Raw genomic sequence first — 24,849 nt, forward strand, 5'->3', positions numbered from 1 at the left:
GTGTTTTGGGTTTTGCGGTTAAGTCTCTTTGGTGGAACTTGAATTCAAGACTTTTGCACATTAAGTCAGAGAAGATAATCTCCACACCAAATTGACATGAGAGAAAATGAAAAGATAAGAGCAAAGTGCGGGATGACAAACTGGGAGTGCGTTGTCCTGTTGAAGAATTCAGACCTGTACATAAAGTTGCCATAGGGTTAATCTCTCATTAGCGAGAGACAGACAACTGGTCTTAGTTTAACCGAAAGGTAACCATGCTTCAGGTGAGGGACAGTTTGAGAAGGAGAGTCCTTCATGGTTACCTTAGTCGGTATGGGAATTGAACGCACACTGCACCACAAGTCAGCCATCCAGCCAACTGCACAACCGATACCCGACGTGTACATCTGAGAGTGAGGGAATACTCCCCATCTGTTGTAATTTCAGTCATTACTAACGTACAAAGGATTCAAGCATTTTTTGTATTGCAGAATGAAACAGGCAATATGCAATTAATGCATTCAATGAATTAATTGGAACTACTGCAAATGAACCAATAACTAACAGGGAAATTACATTTCAAATATAAAGTAAGTTTCACTTTTAACACACACACAAGCATTTGCATCATTCCCCATGCAATTGTTGCACTACGTAGCTACACAGTTTCATAATAATTGGTTTCTTATTCATGCAGGATAGGTTAGTAGTCTTAGCTGACAAAAGCTCCCAGCTCTGTGTATCATGAGTACAATTAGCATCAGCAAGGCTCATTTCCACCAACTCTCGCTGCTTTGGGGTATGACAGCCCAGATGGTGCAGCTTGAAAGACCTTTCTTGAGCAAGCAACCAGTAACAGAAGTTCATGGTTAGCCATTTCTGGGGAAAAAAAAATTCAGCTGTCATTGGTATTCTCCAACTTTACTGTTTTAAACTTCTGCTTCTTCTCCTCTCTCACATTCTCTTTTCTTCTTTCACTCTTTATCTTGTGTCTGCATCCCGATCTGACCACCCTAATCCTCCAGCTCCTCTATTTGTACCTTTCTTTTGTGCCTTCCAGTCTCAGGCTTCTTTGATTTTGTGTTGGTATCCGTCCAGGTCAGGAAGTGCCAGATCACATCAAACAGAATTACATCGTATCAATGGAAATTATATTTGAACCCTTTGCAATTCAGCAAACTCCTGATAGTCTTTTTCAAATGTTTTTAGAAGCTACTTCAAATTTCACAGACACTTTTAAGTTACCCGTTCCCTTGCTGTCCTGCACCTATGTCAAAGGTTGTCACATGGGGTAGTCAGTAAACTGGGACCACTGTTAGTTAAACTGACAGAAAAAGACAATAGATTGATTTGCTAAATGCTGAGGACCGTTCAGTCTGCTGAATTTGATTGCTAAATTCTCTGAGCATGAAAGGGTTGAGAGTTATTGTTGCTCTGCTGCATTCAGATTTTTTCTGAAGGTTTATTTCTTAACAGAAGTTTTGAGAGTCAAAATATTCGGTCAATATTGTGCAGCATAGCTTTCTGACAAAGCCAACCTGACTACCCCTGATCAAACCATGCCCATCTGAGTGGAGATTAAGTTCCAACTTCAGAATTTTCTCCAGTAGTTTCCATACCATTGATGCGAGATTGAGTGATTGCTTTGTATTTCTCTGGTTTACTCTCCCACCCTTCTTGAGCCAGAGAGGAATTACAACTTTGGGTCAGAGCCCCTCGCTTGTCTCCCACAGTGCCTGGGAAGTACCTCATCTGGACCAGGGATTTGTCCATGTTTGAGCCTGCCAAAATCCTCAGTAACTCCCCATGCCCCCATGTCAAACTACTGAAGAACTTCATAGTCTTGCTTCCTGAGTTTCACCTACATCCTTCTCCTTTGAAGTGAGGATAGAAGTGAAGTACACATTTAATGCCCTGCCAATGTCTTCTGGCTCCATGCACAGATTACCCCCTTGGTGTCTAATGGACTCTACTCTTTCCCTGGTTGTCCTCTTTACCTTCACATACTTTACAGAATATCTGTGGATTTTCCCTAATCTTAACCTGTCCGTGTTTTCTTATGCCCCCCTTTGCTCACTTACTTCTTTAGTTTTCCCCCCTGCACTTTCTATACTCCCAACAGGACCTCTATTGATATGTTCCCTTTGAACCTGTTAAAAGCCTCTCTTTCCCTCCTTATCAAGTCCTGAACATTTCTGTACACCCAGTGTTGTCTGGACTTGTCGCCCCTACATTTCACCTAAAGGGGAGCCTTTGCACCTGTACTCTCTCCAATTCCATTATGAACGCCTATCCCTGCCACTGTTCTAGTGTAGATGTATCCAGAGGTAGCTATTTATGATCTACTTTGACCAGAACCTGCCTTATTTTAATAAAATCTGGCTTCCCTAATCCAAAACGCTTTTTTACAGACCATCTTTTTCCTTTTCCATTACAACCTTGAAACGTACTATATTGTGGTTGCTATCTGTAAAAGACTGTCTCACTGTCACTGCAAACACCTGTCTGGATATACTCACCAGAATTATGTTCAGTACTGCAGTGTCCCTTATTGGACCTTTTACATATTGATATTGAATACATTTTAAGGAATCTGGCCTCTCTAAAGTCTTTACAGTATGATTATCCTAATTAATGTTGGGGAAGTTGAAATGCACTCATAGTTACCCTCTAATTGTTTCTTTACATCTCATTGAGTAGTCTACATACCAGTTTCTGTATTGTATGCTGAGTGCTTGGAGGTCTATACTACACTCTCAACAGTGGGATTTTCCCCCTTTTTTTATTCCTACGTTCTTACCTACAAAATCTCATTTGAAGACTTTCAAAGATGATGTCACTTCTTGCTGCAGTGATTGACTGTTTTAGTACAACACCACCTCCTCTTTTACAATCTTCCCCATCCTACCTATACCCAGAAATGTGGAGTTGTCAAAGATACTCCTGCCTTAGCCTTGACTCTGTGATTGAAACAACATTACAATTCCTGAGTTAATCCATACCCTGTTGGTGATGGTTCTGTTCTCATTTATATTTCTTCTCGATCCATCTTTTTCTTCTCTACTGTTGTCCAATTCCCACCTTCTTTTGTTTGCTCTCATTTCATAATTTTGTCTTTTAGGTGTTCCATTCTATCACAGACCTTTCTGTTTTGTTCTTTGCTCCCTTGCTTCCTTAGCCTATCTCTCTCTATACTTGATTAAAAACAGTGGTATCTCCAATTTGTCCCATTCTGACTAAGGATTATTGACCTGATCCGTTAACTGTTTCACCCCTCATGGAGACTCAGAATATGAGTATTTTCAATATTTTTTGTTCAGGATATGTTGCCAGTGGGAGCAAGTTAAAAAAAACTAAGGACTTGCTGTAACCATAGCAACCCATATTCTCCCTATATTTATCCTAAAGCGTACTAGGATACCAACAAAATAATTATTAGTGTAACATTTTGCTGTTGCAACACAACGGATTCAGCAAGAAAACATGATTTAATAAAATTCAGTAAACGTCTTGGGTCAGAATAACCTAGTGAGAGTTTCAAACACAGTTGATTATGAATACAAGATCAGAATTAGAAGCAGTTGTAGCCCATTCAGCCCTATACAGGTGCTTTTCCAATCAGAATGATCATGGGTGATCTTCTACCTCAACTCCATCCTTGTGTCCTGATCATAGTTGATTTTGTACCTCAACTCTATCTTCCTGCCCTCTCCCCATATCCCTTGATCCCCTTAATGTCCGATAATCAATCTGTCTTAATATATGTAATGACTGAGCATCCACAGTTCTCTGGGTTAGAGTTTCAAACATTCGCAAACAGTGAAATGGTTTCTTCTCCCCTCATTCTTGATTGGCTGATGTCTTATCCTCAGACTGTGGCCATGAGTTTTAGACTGTCCAGCTAAGGAAAATGGCTTCTCAATTTCTAACCTGTCTAAGAATTTTATATTTTCAGTGAGATCATCATTTGCCATTCTTGAAAACCCAAGAGATAACAAACAATTTCATTCTATTCAATTGATGTTCCACCCCCTGTATGGTTACTAGACTCCACAACCACCTAGCATCTACCCTTTTTAGAAGGTCCATAGCATGGCCTCCAAAATAATCATCCTTATACTGTCTCCATTAGGTGCTGATAATATCCATTGCCATTACACTCCCAACTGGCCCATAACCAATCTGAAAATCAGTAGGTTAAACTAATTACTTTTATCTGCAACGATTTTAGAATTGCTTGTTTAGTAGCACAAAAACTTGTGTTGCTGATAAAAGACACAAGCAAGCAGGTTTTTGACTTCTGCTCACCAGGACAATTCACAAGAATACCATTGTAAAGGGGAACAACATATTTATGCTATACAAGAAGAGAGTGCTGGTTGGCAAGTCGGCGCTGGTCGATTCATTGTGATGAAGAATTCATCAGTCAGACTGTGATTGACCAATTAACTGCCAAGTCTTCTTTAAACTTAAACTGGTTCTCAAAAACCATCCATTTGGAAAATGAATAGCCTTCTGAATGTCCTGGGAAGATAAGGCATCACATACATGGACATGATGACTGACTAATTGTGGACATTGGGGGGAATAGGATAGTTGGTGATAGTTGATCACACAATTGCAATTTCGAGGATGGATCACCAATTAGAGTTGGCAACCTTAACTACACTGTCCAAGGCATCATGCATGTTGAGAGAATGCCAGTTTGGGCTTATGTAAAACATGGGAAGGAAGAGAAGTCGCCGGAGTTTAGAACATTTACCAGACTGTTGCTACACATCAGAAAGCATGGAGCAAGTCATCCAGATTAAAAAAAAACTCCCATTTGGTGGCCCTGCAAAAGCTATAAGGGAGCTTGGAGATAGAGGTATACAGCACGGAAACAGACCCTTTGGTCCAACTCATCCATGCTGACCAGTTATCCTAAATTAGTCTAGTTTCATTTTGCCCATATCCCTCCAAATCCTTCCTATTCAAGTACCCATTCAGATGTCTTTTAAATGTTGTAATTGTACCTGCCTCTACCACTTCCTTTGGCAGCTCATTCCATACACGCATCTCTCTCTGTGAAAAGGTTGCCTCATAGATCCCTTTTAAATTTTCCCCTCTCACCTTAAACCTATGCCCTCTAGTTCTGGACTCCCTCACCCCGGGTAAAGACCTTGTCTATTTACCTTTATCCATGCCCCTCATGATTTTATAAACCCCTATAAGGTCAACCCTCAGCCTCTGACACTCTAGGGAAGGTACTCCCAGCCTCTTGCTCAAATCCTCCAACCCTGCCAACATCCTTGTTAATCTTTTCTGAATCTTTTCAAGTTTCACAACACCTTTCCAATAGGAAGGAGACCAGAATTGCACACCATATTTCAAAAGTGTCCCTAACCAATGTCCTGCACAGCTGCAACATGACGTCCCAACTCCAACATGACGTCCAAAATAAAAACATGCATTTATGTATCACCTATTATCTCCGAATGCACTTTATAGCGAATGAAATGATGAGTTTGGAATGTCTGACTATTGATTTACTTGCAGTGTTGTGCTGTATTTTTTATTAGAAAATCATCTATATTAAGATAAATTATGTACCTAAATGAGTAGAATCTGATTGACATCATGCATTATATTGTCATCTAAACTAGGCACTGTGTCTAAAATAAAACCATGATATTCTGGAAATAGTGAGCTGGTGAGGTAGCATCTGCTTTCTCAACTGATGCTAGCAGATCTGCTGAGTAGTTCCAGCACCTTCTGTTTTTATTTCAGATTTCTGTAGTCTATAGTACTTTTGTAATCGCATTAAAATACCACCCAGAAGTAAAGAAAGATTTGCATTTCTCCAGCGTCTTTCATAAGTTCAGTATATTGAACAACAGTTTTGCAATCCTTGATATAGTTTTTGAAATGTGGGTCACTGTTTTAATGTAGAAAATGGCAGCCAATTTGTTCAGTGGAAGCTCGCACAACAGCAACATCATAATGCCAAATGTTTTGTTTTAGTGATACTGATTTAGAAATGAATACTGTGAGACTGAATAGAACTCGCCTACTCTTCTTCAGCACAGTGTTTTGTAGAGCTTTTACATCCACCTGAGAGAGCAGACAGGACTGTGGTTTAAAGCTACTGCCTCAGTGTTATAATGGAATGTAGGTAGATTTTTTTTTTACTTAGGCCTCTAGACTGTAATATGAACCCAATAAAAATGTTCCCTCACTCTTTTTCTTCAGTTGTGTGTATCTGCTCAGCATGTGGCAATTTTTTTGTGCAATATCTTGAAGGTGACAACTTGTGAATGATCCACATGAGACCTTTTTTTTGATTGCTGCTCAACAATGTACAATTTGGAGGGAACATTGCCCCCAACCTTTTAACTCAGGAGAGGCTGCGTTATCAGCTGAGCCTGTAACTTGAACATGCAAATGAGTGGAAAGAGGTCCTTTATCGCCATTCTATAAGACCATGGTTGATCAGATTATGGTCTCAACTTCAATTTCAATTTCTATCTGCCTTGATACCCTTTGATTCCCTAGATACAGGTATATCTATCAATAGATTGTGATGGTAAATTGTTGAGACCCCAGTACTGATGTGTGTGGCACTCCCTCCACTCACTGACTTGAAAATGACCTATTAATGCCTCCTGTTTCCTTTTTATTCATTCACTGGTAAGGCTACCATTTATTGTCCATCCTGAATTGCTCAGAGGGCAGTTAAGAGTCAACCACATTGCTGTGGGTCTGGAATCACATGTCGGCCAGACTAGGTAAGGATGGTAGCTTCCCTCCCTGAAGGGCATTAGTGATCAAGATGGGTATTTTCAACAATCAACATCTTAATTCCAGATTTTTATTGAATTCACTATCCACTGTCTGCTATGACAGGATTTGAACCCAGGTCCCCAGAACATTATCTGGGTCTCTGGATTAACAGGCCAGTAATAATATCACTGGCCTGTTAATTGTTTCCCTGATGACCAACCAATCCTGTATTCAAGTTAATATGTGATCCCCATGAGCTATCCTCCCTCTCAAGTTTCTTGCAACTGCTTGATTGTAGGAGGTTGATGACTTCAAGTTCATGCAATGTAACTGCGCACCAGTGTGAGTGGACCCTCCTAGAGGCTGCACACTTGCGCAGGTTGGAGGAAGCATTGACCATGAGCTGTCTTTATTCTTCCTTCATGGCATTTAGATTTTGCTGAAAGGCTGTATATTTATTGGTCATCTCTAACTGCCTTGGAGAATGTGGTAGTGAGTTGTCTCCTTGGAGTGTGACCAGCAAGGACATTCCATGAATTTGAACCAAAATTATCCAGAGAAACCGAAGAAATAAAATGCAAAAATGGAGATAAATGAATAGGGATGCATAAAACAGGGACTGGCAGCAAATGGAGGCATGAGAATTCATGCTGTATGGATTGCATTTGAGAAGGTTTGTTTGTTTTGTACAAATGCTACCCAGTGACAGGAATCCATGTGTTTTGTGCACATTGTCTTGAGCCAGATGTTTGATCTTAATGCTGTGCACTTCTATTGACCAAAAACAGGTTCAAAGCACATTACTAATCCAGGGGAAGGTGAGATATTTTTGATATACTACCTGAATGAGGGGTAGAAGCAGACTCAACAATGACTTTCAGAATGCAATTGGATAAAAACTTGAAGAGAAGACATTTGCAGGACTATGTTTTAAGAACCAGGACATACAGATCCAGTGCATACTCAATGGACTGAATGGAAATCTTCTGTTGTGTAATATCTAATTTTTTTTCATTGCATTCGTAAAGGAGTTATGATAATTAAGAACATAGAAGGGCACAGCACAGTGCAGGACCTTCAGCCCTCGATGTAGTACCAACCTATTATCTTACTCTAAGATCAAATTAACTTTCATATCCTACATTTTACTATCATTCATGTGCCAATTGAAGAGTTGCTGGCTGTCCATTCCATGCAACCACCACTCTGTGTAATGGACCTACCTCTGACATCTCCCGAATCCTTCATCTAGTTACTTTAAAATTATGCCCCCTCATGGAAGTCATTTTATTTTTAGATTAGATTACTTACAGTGTGGAAACAGGACCTTCGGCCCAACAAGTCCACACCGATCCGCCACCCCCCATACCCCTACATTTACCCCGTTAATCTAACACTACGGGCAATTTAGCACGGCCAATTCACCTGACCTGCACATCTTTGGACTGTGGGAGGAAACCAGAGCACCCGGAGGAAACCCACGCAGACACCCAGCAGTGCTAACCACTGTGCCACCGTGCCGCCCTGGGAAAAAGTACCTGGCTATCCATTCTATCTATGCCTCTCATCATCTTGTACGCTTGTATCAAGTCACCTCTCATCCTTCTTCACTCCAATGAGAAAAGCCCTAGCTTCCTCAAACATTCTTTATAAGACACACCCTCCAGTCTATGCAGCATCCTGATAAATCTCTCCTCTGCACCCTCTCTAAAGCTTTCACATCCTTCCTATATTGAGGTGACCAGAACTGAACACGCTGTTCCAAGTGTGGTCTAACCAGGGTTTTATGGAGCTGCAACATAACCTCGTGGCTGTTAAACTCAGTTCCCCTGCTAATGAAAGCTAACACACCATACACCTTCTTAACAACCCTATCAACTTGGGTGGCAACTTTGAGGGATTTATGGACATGGATCCTAAGATCCCTCTGTTTCTCCATCCTGCCAAGAATCCTGCCTTTAACCCTGTAATCTGCATTTAAATTTGACCTTGCAAAATGAATCACTTCACACTTTTTCGGGTTGATCTCCATCTGTCACTTCTCAGCCCAGTTCTGCTTACTGTCGATGTCCCATTGCAACCTACAGCAGTCCTCCATGCTATCCATATCTCTACCAACGTTTGTGTCAGAGGTAAACTTACTAGCCCATCTTTCCACTTCCTCATCCAAGTCATTCATAAAAATCACGGAGAGCAGAGGTCCTAGAACAGATCCCTGCGGAAGACCGCTGGTCACAGAGCTCCAGGTGGAATACCTTCCATTTACCACCACCCTCTGTCTTCAATAGGTCAGCCAATGCTGTATCCAGACAGCCAAATTTCCCTGTATCCCATGCGTCCTTACTTTCTGAATGAACCAACCATGGGGCACCTTATCGTATGCCTTGCTAAAATCCATATTCATCACACCCACTGTTTTACCTTCATCGACCTGTTTTGTCACATCTTCAAAGAATTCAGTAAGGCTTGTGAGGCATGACCTGCCCTTCACAAAGCCATGTTAGCTATGTCTAATCAAGCTATGGTTTTCCAAATAATCATTAAATCCTGTCTCTCAGAATCCTCTCCAATAATTTGCCCACCACTGATGTAAGACTGATACATGTGAACCACACACCTGCTTCATTTCCAGGAGGAAAGATTGAACTACTTGGTGTTCAGTATTCAAAAGTAACATTCCAATATATGTGTATAATTCAACAGTTCTGAACCCCTCTGACCTTATGTTCCTTTGGCTGATACTACTCTATCCTTTCATGGGTAAGTGCCCTCCATTTATTTGACATGTAGGATAAGGTTATATTTAATCTTCAGCAAAAACAGTCATCTGTACCTGGTGGCCAAGAGATTCATCTGCACTTAAAACCCCTTGAGGTTAAGTGGTTGGTGACTCCTTCAAGCTTGGTAGCCAATTAAATGTCATATGCAGTGTTTAGGATAATGCATCACTGCACAATGTCAAGGGTCTAATTGGATTTTCGGCACCTCAAAGTGTCAGATCTTTTCATTGCATCTGCATCTTATTTGCGTAATGTCAATCCACCTAATTAGCATAGACAGTCAAGGGCCCAATGACTATTTAGTTAATAGAATTCATCCATAATTTTATGATTTCTATGAAATAAAACTGTAAGCGCTTTTAAAGCTGAATAGAAAATCTTTTTATGAAAAGGATTAAGCTTCATTATTACACAGAGTGTTTTATATCTGGAATGTCCATATCGCATCCTACCTCCATGCTTAATCCATAACCACACTACAAGAACCATCAGAAAAAAAAAATTACTGCTTTTATTGCTGCTATATTCTAATTCAAGTCAGGTCCCATTCTCCCAACACCCCTGTGCTTACTGACCAACACTGGATCTTAGTGTGTCCGGGGGTCGGGGGTGGGGGGGCGCGGGATTTTAAAAGTCTTGTCCATGTTTTCAAATCCCTCCTAATTACCACTTCTCCCTATGTTCTCCTTCAGCTCACAGAATCCTCAGAGATCTCTTTGCTCATTCAAATCTAGCCTTTTGTGAACCTCTGTATTTGAATCAGTCTATCATTAATATCTAAGCCTTCAGTTCTCTGGGTCCCTAGCTCTGGAATTTTCTCCTTTTACCTCTTAACCTTCTCTCCTTCTCTATGATACTTTTTGATCAAGCTTTTACTTCAAGCTTTACTTCTTGCCTTAAGTGGTTTGTCTTATAACTTAGTCTCAATTACATTCCTGTGAGGCAGAACAGCTCAAATTATTCAATAACTTACAGATATTCTCAATTCATGGCATTTTTTTTTGCTCCATGTTGCTGACTGGATTTTTTTATGGAGTGTCTTTCAAACACTTATTGTCTCAGCAACGTCCAACTCATTATCCTTATGTAAGTCCTCCTACCATTGGAAATAAGTTGGTACTTTTTGTAGCTTTTGTGCACAACAGGAACAGCGTTTGCTCAAACTCATGGCACCTTCAAAATCTATACCTCGTGTTGAAGAAGCAGTTGATTTATGAAACTTACATAATGAACCATCTCGTGCAATTTATTGTGAAAGCATGGTTAGTTGTTTCCTCTGCAAATTGAACTGTACTTAGCCTCAGGTATTTATTGTCATTGGAGGAGACAGTCTGTGTGATTGGAAACATGTGTGGGCTTAATAATGCCTTTTCTGGAGGACATTAGCTAACCAGTTGGGGTTTGATCACATATGGGGCTGTTTTTGTTGGCAGTTTTGGAAATAGCAGTAGAAAATATTCAGATTTATTGGATTGAATTTCACATCTCGCCGTAACGGACTTGAACTTGTGACTTGAACTTGTGACATTTGGGTAGATTGTCCGCCCTTATAAAATAATGCCTTAGTGTAAACAGTAATTGATTTTGATTACAGCTGCTCAACGTAATGGCTACTTTGTGGTTGACCTGAAGTTTTCAGTGGATAGAACGTCTTGCTTTTTTTAAAGTATGAGTGGATGTATTTCTTTTACTCAGATGAGACATCTTCCACTGAAAACCACGTTTGTCTTTTATCCTGTCAGATGGATGGCTGAGTCCAAATGGGATCAATTAATGAGTTTGTCGGTGGTTACAAAGCATTAATTATGAAGAATGTAAATATGACAAGAAAGTTCAGGAACCACTAGCGGAGATTTTGATATATGGTTGGTTTTCTTTGTACCAAAGTGTAAACTGACCAAACAAGATCATTATTAATTGCAACATCATTGTATAGTTTAATTAGTTTGTTTCAAAGTAAAATCCTATTCTGAGGATAGCTGGAAGTATTTTTCAGGCCATGCATTGCTGTGCTGGCCAATTGACACTTCAAACCACACATCCTGTCTACTATCAGCTGCTCTGCTATCACCACTGAAACCCTTATCAACAATTTTATTACCCTCTGAATTGACTAAAACATTTCCTCCCAAGATCCATCCTGTATGGAGCTTGACATTTTCATGACTTCTCTTTAATTCATTCTGTCCCCTACACTCAACCAACTGTACTTCTATTAGTATACCTCTGCTTTAGCTGTGTTGGTGTCGCAGGCTAGTATCCCGTTTTCCACCAAATGCATAAGACTAGCTAAACCAGGCATGCAATCTTCATACTGATAATGAAAACCTTTCAACAGAATTAATCCAAAGATGAGTCATGAAATCAGCAAATGATGTGACAGTTTCTTACATTTTCTTTTCCATTTTGCGATTGTCCTTGGGAGGAAAGATTGTTCATACGCAACCTTAGAATCAAATGGACTTTGTGGTTTGTGTGGATGATGACTTTGTGTTTTGTCATTGTCAGATGGCAGCAGGTACTTGTTCCTGTCAGTTCCCAACAATCCATTCCATGAAGATCAGAGGCGTCACGCTCCTGGGTTGCACCCCATCCGGCCGGAAATAACTGGCTCAGATCCCACAGGTAGACTTTACTACTCCTAGAGTAAGAATCTGGGATGTTGACAGGGGTGAGCATGGGAATATGTAGGAGAACCGCATCAGGACATCCCCAGAGCAGAAGCAGCTGCCTGACAAAAAGGTGGGCAGACTATTTAAATAGATAATGGCCCCATGAAGGCTGACTTTTTTCCTAGCCTGTTTCCATGGAAGCATCCTTTATGTGTGGTCACTGAAATTGATAGAGTTTTTTTTTCATTAGGTAAGGGTGTTAAGAATCACAGAACCATGACAGATTAGTGGAGTTAAGACAGAGATTAGCCACAGTTCTCTTCTTGTTGCCTTTAGCACGCTTGCTAGTTATTTTCAATTTGTGTTCTCTGGTCAACAAGTTTCCTACGACTGAAAGCAATTGATAATTATTTATTCGTACAGAACTATTCATGAGTTCTACACCTCTATCTCCACACCCCCCCACTTACTCTATTCCACGGACAACCGTCTCAAGCTCTTCAGTCTCTTCATGTAACTGACCCTGGTACAGTACCATTACTGTATATCTCCTTTGCACTGTCTCTCAGGCTTTGACACCCTTCATAAAATGATGCTTAGAATTGCAAACAATTCTCTACATGAGGCCTAACCACTGATTTATGAAGATTTCATATGATTCTTTGCTTTTGTATTTGATACCTCTATTTATATATAAACAAAAGCTCTTGCGTTGTTTTAAATAGCCTTTTTAACTTGTTTTGCCACCTTCAAAGATTTGACTACTATTCCACCAGTTCTCTCCATTCCTACACCCCCTTTAACATCCAGTAATTTATATCTCCTCTCCTCATCCTTCCTTCTAAAATACATCACTTTGCACTTGTCTGCCCCAGACTGGAAATACTGTATTTGTGATAGTTTACCACTCTGTCTGTCTGTGTCCTTTTGAAGATTGTGACTGTCCTCAAAGATGGCTACATTTCTGAGTTTTGTGGCATCTCCATATATTGCTCCCTACTCCTAATTGTGGGTCATTTGGTCATGAAAAACGACTGCACATTTCCGTCTGGTCAAAAAAACAACAGTTCACAACTGTCGTGTTGTCCTGATTGCCACCATTTACACCTAGTGATCCCTGCCATCCCTGTGGATAAATGGGAAAGTAAAGTTGTTGTAGTCCCAGAGGACTGCAGTCTCATTGGAGAGAGATGACCGATGGTGAGTTTAACCCGAGGGTCACCTGAGGTGAGGGAAAAGGTTAAGATGGTGGGACATTCATGGTAATCTTAGCTGATCTAGGCATTGAACCTGTGCTGTTGGTATTATGCTGCATTATAAACCAGCCATCTATCTCAGAGTAAGGTTTGTTCAGTCTGCTTACTGTCTCCAATCCTCCCCTGTATAGCATCTGGCTCATGATCAGCAGCATAGGATCCTTTCCACAAGAGGCATTTTCCTTGGTTACCAAGATGGTTTATTGCACAGTAGAAATAAGTGCGACATTACTGGTCAGGCATAACTACTTGGACTCTTGGGAGCTGTACAGAATACATCTGCTCTCTATGAAAGCTTATGTAGAACTCCCTGTCATCAGCCAAAGACTGTAGATGACATAATCAGATTGTGTGGGGCTCAATGTAATTAGGATATTAACTACTTCAGCACCATTACCTCATACAACAACAATGACTTTCTGTTTTCTTTCATCAGTAAATATTGCATCTGTGTTCACAATTTGATTCTATGAGCTTTTGTTTTCATTGCTGCTATAATAAAACTCCACCCAAAATCAGTTCATCTGTCACCCACGTGCTCACTAACCTGTAAGAGCTCACAGTCTGGCAGTGTCTATTTTAGAATTCTATCCTGTTTTTTCCTCTATGGCCTCACTCTTCCCTAGCTGCATAATATTCTGCTGTCCCTTTCAACACTCTGAATGCTCTGTTCCCCCCTAACTCTTGCCTCTTCTGCAATTTTAATGATCTAACCATTGGTAGCCATACCTACAGTGAGTTAGACCACATTCTCTGGATTTCCTTACTTGTACCTTTCTATCTCTATCTCTCTCTTCTCCTTTTAAGACACTCAATAAAACCCATCTCATTCACAAAACATTTGGCTACTGTTCTCAAACCTCCTCCTGTAGTTTGGTTTCAAACTTGTCTGATAACTATTTCTGTGAAGCAATTTAACACAGTACATTGTCCCAAAGACACTACATAAATTCAAGAAACTATTCTTGTCGTCATTCATGTTGTGCAATAATCAGTTTTGACAGGGGACTGCAGGAATTTGGTGCTGTGCCATGCCACCATTTCAGTCCCTTAGAGGAACAAGCATTCCGGAACTACCCCTTGAGTCCTTCCGACTCACGGAGCAAAGCCAATTTGTTAAACACAACGATGAGCAGGATGGCATGCTGTTCATTTTTCTAGTTGTTTGGCATCTTGTGTTGTCTCTGAGACTGGCAGATAGAAGGGCAGCTGCTTCAATGCCATGATGCCAATGGGTGAGGCTCCAATAAGTGCTGGCTTAGGTTGTCCCCTTTGTTCAAATATATTGTGAGACTGCCAATAGTGCTTTTCGACAGAAACATGACTAATGTCTGTCATTATGGAGAGACGTTTACTGTTGGACAGGATTAATCAATCACCCATTTGGAAAATAAACGACCTCATTTTGTGTCACGTTTAATTAATAAAAAAAACAAGGTTTCTCTTTTAAAATTGCAGTTCTGTTGCCGTATAAGATTATGAAAGGATTGGACACTCTGGCAGTAGGAAACATATTTCCACTGATGGGTGAGTGCCGAACCAGAGGACACAGCTTAAAAATACGGGGTAGACCATTTAGGACAGAGCTCAGGAGAAACTTCTTCACCCAGAGAGTGGTGGCTGTGTGGAATGCTCTGCCCCAGAGGGCAGTGGAGGCCCACTCTCTGGATTCATTTAAGAAGGAGTTGGATAGAGCTCTCAAAGATAGTGGAATCAAGGATTATGGAGATAAGGCAGGAACAGGATACTGATTAGGAATGTTCAGCCATGATTATATTGAATGGCGGTGCAGGCTCGAAGGGCTGAATGGCCTACTCCTGCACCTATTGTCTATTGTCTATTGTCTATTGTCAGTCTTGCAACGTTCAGCTTTGTCATGAAATATCCAGGACTGCCTATCCTAAGTGTAACCAGTACTGAGTGGGTGCTGTGCTGGTGAGGGTGCCATCTTCTGGATGAGATGTTAAATCAAGGCTCTGTTTACCCACTCAGGTGGATCTACAGGTACCCTATTATTCAAGGATCAGTCTGTGGAGTTACCCTGTGTCCTGGCCAATTTGTATCTGTCATTCAACATAACTAATGTTGGTTATCCAGTGACTCTCAGATTGCTGCTTGTCGGAGCTTGTTGTGCACACATTGGTGCTGTGTTTCTGTCATTGCAACAGAAATGACGTTTGCCAAATAGGGCTTCACCAACTGTAAAGTGCTTTTGGATGTGCTAAAGATACAATAGATGAGATATAATTGCAAATTGTTTATTTCCCATGTTTTGTTTGTTTACGTTTTGCCTTTTCAGTCACTCCACAGTAAGTGGCAGGTCCAGGGCATATGTAAGCCTCATCTCTACAGTGCTAGACAGTTGTCTCAATTGTTTGCATTTTCTCTATCTATTGTTCTCATGCAGCAAGGCAATGCAGCAGCTGGAGAGCAGTTGCAGTTTTACACTGACAAATGGCATGAGCAGGAGGATGCACATGAGCAGGAAGAGATGGAGGGGAACAGCACGTTATTGGTCAAACGTTCCAAGAGCCCCATGTGTCTGCCAGTACCATCTGGATGCCTGGAACATGAGGGCTTTTTGGGGTCTGTTTGTTTGAAATGAGAATTGCTTCCTTTGTGTTCCCATGGTTTAGAAATTCTGTTTCCCAGAACTCTGGGGAATATGCAAGAAGAGTGAAGATTCGTGTTTGGACAGTATACCTTCACATCTCTTGGGGTTTGCATTTAGCTTGATCCTGAAATGTTTCCAAAGCTATATCACTCAATATTGCCCTTGCATTCTTTTACCAACTCCTCTATGGGCACAGCCAGAATTTATTGCCAATCTGTTTTTGCTTTTAACGTGTTGCTTGCTTAGCTATTTCAGAGGACACTTACGAATCAAACGTATTACTGTTAGCTTAAAGCCTTAAGAAAGCAAGTCTAGACCGGGAAAGGATGGCTCATTTTCTTGCCTATAGGGCATGAGTGAGCCAAATTATTTTACAACAATCTAGTAGTTTCATGGTTACCATTAGTGACATTAGATTTTTAAATTTCTGGTTCAGGTAATGACTAAACTGAAATGTCCTAGTTGCTGCGTGTAGGATTTGAAGTCATACTTGATCATTAACCCAGGCTTCTGGATTACCAGTCCAGCAACATAATCTACAGTGCCACTAACGTTTCCATAAAGTAAGCTATTCCGCCTCTTGAACAAATCTTTCATTTCAATCAAATCATGGTTGCTGTGTCTCTGAACTCTCTGATTCTGACTCCCTCAATACCCTTACTCAAAGGATAGCAGCTGGCAATCTCAGTTTTGACAGTTTAAATTGACCGTCAGCTTCAACAGCATTTTGGGGGAAGGTTTCCAGATTTCCTCTACCCTTTGAGTAAAGTAATTTCTCTTTCAAGGCTTGTAGGGAGAAGGCAGGAAAATTGAGTCATTGGTTATCAGATCAGCTGCGGTTTTATTGAATGGCAGATAAGATTCAATAGGCTGATTGGCTTAATTCTGCTCTTATGTCTTAAAGCCTTCAGGGTGGAGAGTTTTCATCTCTTATGATTAATGAGTGCAATGGACTGGTCATATTTAAAGCTTGTGACCATGTCCTAATTAATGGCTAACATGTTGGGTAGAATTACGCCAATGATGCAAATTCAATTCCTGTATTGGCTGTGGTAGTTACTGGAGGTCTACCTCTTCACTTGCCACATGTTTGATGCAGAATAGTCCACCTCTGACTGTATAACCACTTGTCTCTCCAAAATATGGTGCATCACAGACAATTGCTAATTAACTTTGTGTAAACAAACAATAAAGAACAGTAGAATAGATGCTGTAATCTACAGTTTTAGAATGGTTTGAGTAAGGTGGGAATGCTGAGTACATTTGTATACTACATTTTAGCAATGAGTCTCCTGTTGGAAAACTTGGAGATTGAAAATGTAACTGGTGCAATGAACAGGTGTGTGTGTGTGTGTGTTATATTACATATTAATCATATATAAGACTTCCTAAAATGCTTTAAAGCCAATGAGGTCACATTTTATTTATGCTTGCTAGAAGCAATAAACAGTCGTCCTCAGGGGCCAGTTCTTTCCAAGGTAAAGGAATATATTGTGCCATTTTCGAATTACTTGAAAGCAGCATCAATCTATACCTTGCTGTTGCTTTCTCTGCTGCAACACCTTGGCCAATCATGTGAACATACAAACATATTAAATAGCATAAAAGTTGACTATTCAGCCCCTTGAGCTTGCTTCACCATTCAATGAGATCATGGCTGATATGTTAGTGTTTTGAATTTCACAGTCCCATTTACTAACAATACTACTCTGTTCCCTAGCCAGACCAGAATCTGTGCATCTTTGTCTTTAAAAAAATTTCTAAAATACTTGCATTGCCTTCTATGGTGCAGAGTTCCAATGTCGCATAACCGTCTGAGAGAAAATAATTCTCCTCCTCTCTTTCTTAAAATGTTGACACCCAATTTTAAAATTCCGCCTACCTCCAAGGCCAAGAAAAAACTTATTTTCTCAGTCCATCTTGACAAGACCATTCAGCATCTTATACACTTCAATCTCGTCACCCCTCACTTTTCTGAACTTCAGTGGAAACAAGGCAAGCCTGTTCAAACAATCATCAGACGATAATCCATTCACTCCAGGTAACAGTTAGTAAACCGTTCTGAACCACTTACAATGCTTTTACCTCCTTAAATTGTACCAACGATGGAGATCAGAACTGCACAATAGTAATTAAGATGTGTTCTCAGCAATGTCCTGTATGGCTGGAGCATAATATCCTGGCTTTTATGTTGAACCACTCACATAATAAAGGATGAAATTGCATTAGCCTTCCTGATTTACATGCTGCACCTAAATATTAACCTTTTTATGAATCATGCACTTGAATGCTTCTACACCTTGGAACTCTGCAGTCATTCTCCATTGAAGTAATACTCTGCCTTTTCATTCTTCCTGTCAGTAAGAACAACTTAATATTTTCCAAAATTGCACTCCATCTGCCAGATTATTGCCTATTTAGTCAACCTAATTTTATCCTTCTGCAAACAATTTGTCTTCTTCATAACATACTTTCCTATCTATCATTCTGTCCTCTACAAATTATGCTACCATGCCTACATTCCCCTCAGCTAACTTATCAATGTAAATTGTACAATACTGAGATTGCAGCACTGGCACTTTTTGGACTCTATTCATCACATCTTGCTAATAAAAGACCTATTTTCATAGCATCTGTTTTCTGTCAACCGAACAATCTACTATGCTAATGTATTATGCATTATGCCACCAGTTTTTTTTCCCAATAACCTTTGATCTGGCACTTTTATCAAATTCCTTCTGGAAATGTGAGTACAGTTTAACTGCTGGCTCCCTTTACCCCCAACGCACAAAATTCCTTCCAAGAGATTTACAAAATTGGTTAAATGTGAGTTCCTTCTTGATGAAATCACAGTGGCTCTTCCCAATTACCAAGAGTTTTATGAAGTGTATAGCTATATCTTCTTTAAAGATTGATTTAATAACTTTCCCATGTCAGATGTCAAATTAACTGGTCTGTAGGTTCCTACTTTCTTCCCTAACTTTTGTTAACGACAAATGGTGGATCCTTCTGTTGAATTTGTCTTCATATTGGAAGCATAATTATTCTGAGTATTTTGAAACATCTCCTTCAGTGTCTACCACAATGATTCTCTTGGTCTATTCCATAATCTGGTTCGCTTATTCACTTCAGTGAGCTAGCTTTCATACCCACATAGTTTAAATTAAACATGCTAGACTTCAGTACAATATTACCTCTTTCAGTTTGGATGTAAAATTTAATGAATATTGTGTTTGATGCTACCTAGGGATGCTTTTACTCTCAGGTCTTTGAACTAATCCTGTCCCATTACTCAACACCTTGTCAAATATAACCTGCACCCCTGGTCTATTTTGGAATGCACTGTTCTATGAAACTGTCTCAAAGCATTTCATGAATTCCTTCTCCAGGCTATTACCATCAATCCAATTGTTTGCAGTTTATATGTAGATTACATTATTAATTATAGTTGATTATTGCTATCCCTTTATCATAAGCAATCATTATCCTACATTGTGCTCACTTTTGGAAGGCTTAAAACACATCCGTGAGTGACTACCTTTCCCTACTATTCCTCACTTTAACTCAATTCAATTCTACATCCTGATCTCCTGAACAAAGGCTAACTGTTGCACCAGTACCATCATTATTAACAGTGCTACCCCTCATCAATTACCCAACTTACTTGCTTCTTTAATGTAAGATAACTCATTATTGTTATCAAGTTGAAGGCGTATACTGTACCTTTGAGAGAATGAATGCTATTTTGCACTGAGAGCTTACAAGCACCTGTCATATGACTAACTAACTGTCTCAGAATGTACTGGAAAATTGAAAATATGCAACATTTGACTGTGAAATAGATACCTGTGTTAGTTGCTGTTTTGACAGCAATTCATATTTAACCAATCAGTTTAAATTATGCTCCACGATACTAAAACCCAATCAAGTTTGGTTTGATGTTGGCAAAACAATAAATTCAATGAGATCGATGTTGGGGGATAAAAAAGGCAGGCAGCTTGAAAGTTAAATAAAGTAACTGCCATCGAGAGTTAACTGCCATTGAGACGCTCTCTATCAAAGGTGCCTTTTCATATTAAAAAAAATTGCAGTTAAAAAAAAGATGATCCAGGGAGATCTTAGCTGGAAGAAGAGAGACACCGATGATGACAGCCACTGTATGGCTTTGAAATTAATTTGTTGTAATATTAATAAATGTTTTTATTGGAACAGTATATTGTTATAGAGTTGGAGGCAGATAATAAGCAGTTAAGAGACAGGGGGCTTAGAGCTGTGAATGATTGTTGTTTAATGTTCACTTTTGGCATTAAGGAATAACTATATTATTTTCTTTAAAAAGTGGAATTTGGGAGTTCTCTATCACTCATATTTTAATAGATTCTGAGGCGAGATGAGCTTTTCTGGGTGTTTGGTTGAATTAACAGAGGGGTTCACCGCTGTGTCATAACATTATTTAGGACCTAATCCTTGTAATACAGCAGCCATGTCTCCAGAGTGATATTTATCAGATCATATTTATTTATTCCAATCTGTGCTATCAAGTTGCTTACTTTATGATTGTGACATATTCAGAAACACAGCCTTTTGTTTTATCTTTTTCTTGTCTTTATAGCGTATGAATATCTCACATCTCGAGAAAAAGCCTTTCATTTTTTCACCGATGTTCTTTACATCTACATTATTCAGTAATAACTTTTATTGCTAATCTCTCTATCCCTCTTTGTATTTCTTTACTCAAATTGATACAGTGCTCTATTTCTTTGATTCTTTTCCCTTTAGATTTCTACAGCTCCCTTCATCTGATTTCTGTTTGTGTTTACTGTCCTACCCAGGTTATAGGATCCACCTGGACATGGATTCCAATCTGCTTTAAGTGGAATCCATCCCAATGGAATTGTTCCTTCTTTTCCCATTACCTATGCTGATGCACAAATTTGGGATGTTTGGGAGGGGTCAGGAGGCTGCTTAGGCCATATTTGACTGAGGTACATAAAATTATGAGGAGCCTAGATAGAGCGAATTGCTCTTAGCAGTGTGCCAACAAACAGGGAACATAGATTTAAATTAATTGGTAGAGGGAATAGAGGCAGGTTTTGGTGGTGTAGGATGGACAAGATTTAAGGGACAGAATGGCCTACTTTTGGTACCTTTCTTTATGCTGTTTGAAACAGTACCATGAAATCCTTTACAGGTCATCCTGCTATAATGCGCATTCGTTAATGCGAATTTGCTGTAATGCGATTGACGAATTGGGGACACTTTCTAAAGTGCAACCTTTTAAAATGTTTGTTGGCTGTAATGCGATTACATTGCCAACACTTTAAGTGCTATTTCTAAAGCGTGATTTTTCTATAATGCAGGTTGCAAAGAATGCAACCATCACGTTATAGAAGAACCACCTGTACCTCCATCTCTGAAGGCAGGTTGGATCTGCATATAATATCTGCTTCAAGTATCAGCACCTCCAACAGTGCATCATTTCCTCAATAGTGCATTGGAGTGCTAGCCTAGATCTTGTAGGGATAGAACTCAAGTCTCTGGAGTAGTTGGTGAATCCATAACCTTTAGACACCAATGAGAGGAGGCTCCCCACGGAGCCACAGTTGAATCTGGACATTTGATGTTGCTATCGGTGAAAAGATAATGTGTCACTATTCATCTGTTGTGCGACTTTCTGACCTGGAGCCAACAAATGATGAGCAGATGTGCTAACCCTCAAATTGATCGGAGGATTTTATTAACAATTCCAATTGTCTGGAATAACATCCATGGCCCATGAGTCCCTGGGGAGGACCTGGATACTGGGTTAAAAAGAGCTGGAATATGGCCTTGAGTAGACACCAGGGCAGCTTGAGGTTGCCAAATGTGTTTATATATTCCTGAAGGTTTCATCACATAACATACTGCCTACAAAGGGCCCACCAAACACTCCTACCATTGATTACCCAACACACAAACTGTGTCCTACCACTGTCCTACAGCCAGGTAGAAAGTGTGCAGACTCACTACCATTTGTCAACTAATCTCCCTTCATCTGTAATATTTCTGTATCTAAAATAGACTGAAGGGTTTTTAATAGCCCTGTGGACTTCTTTCCTGGATATTGCTTGCAACAATAACCTATCACAACCTAATCTAGTCCCATTTGCCAGCACCCAGCCTATAATCCCTCTAAATCTTTCCTATTTATATATCCTTCCAGATGCCTTTTAAATACTGGAATTGTACCAGTTTCCACTACTTCCTCTGGCAGCTCATTCCATACACGCACCACCCTCTGTGAGAAAACGTTGCCCTTTAGGTCTCTTTTATATCTTCCCCTCTCACCCTAAACCTATGTCTTCCAGTTCTGGACTCCCCCACCTCAGGGAAAAGACCTTGACTATTTATCCTATCCATGCCCCTCATAGTTAAAAATCACACAACTCTATTTTAGAAACCTCCATAAGGTCACCCCTCAGCCTCCGATGCTCCAGGGAAAACTGCCCCAGACTATTCAACCTCTCCCAATAGCTCAAACCCTCCAACCCTGGCATCATCCTTGCTGGAGGGTTGGAAGCCCTTATGCAGCCTATGTTAGTGAGCGCATTTTACTTTGCAATGTAGGTGCCGAATATACTCAGGTGCATATTGGACATGCATGGGACTAGATGCCTAACAGTACTATGGGAATGTTTCCACCTTGCAGTGGAAACAAGGGTAATCTAAAGGAAATACTTAACACAATCAAAGGATTTGGAATGTTGATCAAGAGAAATTATTTCCAGAGTAAGGTTAAAATAGGAGTGAGGTGATATCGATGAATTCATTGGCAAATACCTCTTCATAATGAGGGTAGAGAAAACCCAATGATGCTAAGGAATAGTGGTGCCTTAGAAATTCTAAAACTGAGATTAGATAGGAAAGATGTTAAGGCAGATGAACCAAAGCTCATAGATGAAGATCAGAGAAGACTAAGGATTGTGGGGATGAGAGGATTTCTTCAGTGGTCAAAGTGACGACTGCAGATGCTGGAGATCAGAGTCAAAACATGTGGTGCTGGAAAAGCACAACAGGTCAGGCAGCATCCAAGGATCAAGAGAATCGACGTTTGGAAGCAAGAGAATCGATGTTTCAGGCATACGCCCTTCATTAGGAGTGAGCCTGATGAAGGGCTTATGCCTGAAATATCGACTCTCCTGCTCCTCGGATGCTGCCTGACTGGCTCTGCTTTTCCAACACCACACACTTAGACTCCACATAATTTATGACTCAACCTCTGTGGTATAGATTTCCCCATTCTGGATGGTAGTTTGAATATGGCACCACATCAAGAATTTCTGCCATCTGGCACTGGTTATATCACTAAACAGCCTGGTTTAGAAGAGTGTGGTGCTGGAAAAGCACAGCCAGTCAGGCAGCATCCGAGGAGCAGGAGAGTCGATGTTTCAGGCAGATGAACCTATCACCTTCATCAGACTCATTCCTAGTGAAGGGTTTTTGCCCGAAACGTCGATTCTCTTCCTCGGATGCTGCCTGACCTGCTGTGCTTTTCCAGCACCACACTCTCGACCCTGGATTTCTTCAGTGCATATTTAATTAGGAATGGGAAATAAATGCTGGTCTTGCTAATGATGCCAAAGAAATGGTTTTAAAATGTATTGCTATGTCATTACTGCTGTGAGCACTATAATGGCTTTAAAATGGATTAATCACAATTTGATTTCCTCATGATCACTCCTGATTAATTTAGAGTGCAAAAAATAAGGGCTTCATCCAGCCATCATCTGGCCAATTTGTACTCAACAGACTATGCAAATACATTAATGTACTATTTTATTCTCCTTCCTTGACCCAAGGGGATTGTCCATGAATATTTGACACCAGGGATCTAGTTATGATGAATTGTCCCCAACACAAAGTGTTTCAAGGTATACCTTCAAACTAGCTGTGGTATGTGCAAAATGCTTAACCCTTTACTTGCCCTCTAAAGCAGGCTTTTACAATTCGACATGGTTGCTGCTGTTTGATAAGGACAGAGCTGAAAATGTGTTGCTGGAAAAGCGCAGCAGGTCAGGCAGCATCCAAGGAGCAGGAGAGTCGATGTTTCAGGCATAAGGTCTTAATCAGACTCATTCCTAGTGAAGGGCTTGTGCCCGAAACATCGATTCTCCTGCTCCTTGGATACTGCCTGACCTGCTGCGCTTTTCCAGCAACACATTTTCAGCTCTGATCTCCAGCATCTGCAGTCCTCACTTTCTCCTGATAGATAAGGACACATTGGTCTATCAGCCTGAGACTGATAGCAACCTCTGAGATCTGCACATGTGCACCTAAACACTTGTGTGCCAACACCAGTTAGTTGCTAATGGTGATTCCTCTGATTATTCCGCTCCATCACAGGGTGTATTGTTGAAATTTCCATTTGCAGAAATCATTAGAAGTTCTGAATTGCTGAGATCTTGCCCTTTTGTTCTGTACTAACACTGTCCAAAATCCTCCAGGAAATGTAATGCCTTCTTAATGAGTTTAAACTTCCATTTGTAACATTGTACTGAACACTAACTATTCTGCTGCTGCTACAACTTGTGAATAACCTTCCTGACCCTGAATAACTAATTTTACATTTGCATAATGTCGAGTGTCTCTGTGAAAGTAGAAATTCTGTTTTCTTTAATTCTTTTTTATTAATGTTTGTTTATTGTTCTGTGTACATGGCTGGATTTTTATTTCCTCCTGTAAAATTTTGGAAGAATGTTTAGAAGAAGAATCAATGCATTTTTGTTTCTGGATTTGTTGTTGGCAAGAATTCTTAAATCTGGCTGCTTAATTTAGTGATATAACTCCTGCTGGATGGCGCAGAAATC

At 40.2% G+C, this 24,849-nt stretch overlaps 1 protein-coding gene across 4 annotated transcripts in view; it reads left to right on the forward strand.

Moving 5' to 3' along the window:
• Positions 1 to 24,849, forward strand: part of LOC122557711 (UPF0606 protein KIAA1549L-like) — a 274,642-nt gene that overhangs the window by 58,239 nt on the left and 191,554 nt on the right. For 2 of the 4 annotated variants that reach the window (XM_087996374.1, XM_087996375.1), the window contains exon 2: positions 12,030 to 12,146. The exons of the other annotated variants lie outside the window; for them this stretch is intronic. In XM_087996374.1, coding sequence (XP_087852500.1) covers positions 12,030 to 12,146 — 117 coding nt within the window. The remainder of the gene's footprint in view (positions 1 to 12,029; positions 12,147 to 24,849) is intronic. 4 annotated transcript variants of the gene reach the window in all.

The sequence above is a fragment of the Chiloscyllium plagiosum genome, unplaced genomic scaffold, assembly GCF_037043375.1.
Source record: "Chiloscyllium plagiosum isolate Xiang-an unplaced genomic scaffold, Cpla_swu_hap1 HiC_scaffold_18, whole genome shotgun sequence".
Taxonomy (NCBI): domain Eukaryota; kingdom Metazoa; phylum Chordata; class Chondrichthyes; order Orectolobiformes; family Hemiscylliidae; genus Chiloscyllium; species Chiloscyllium plagiosum.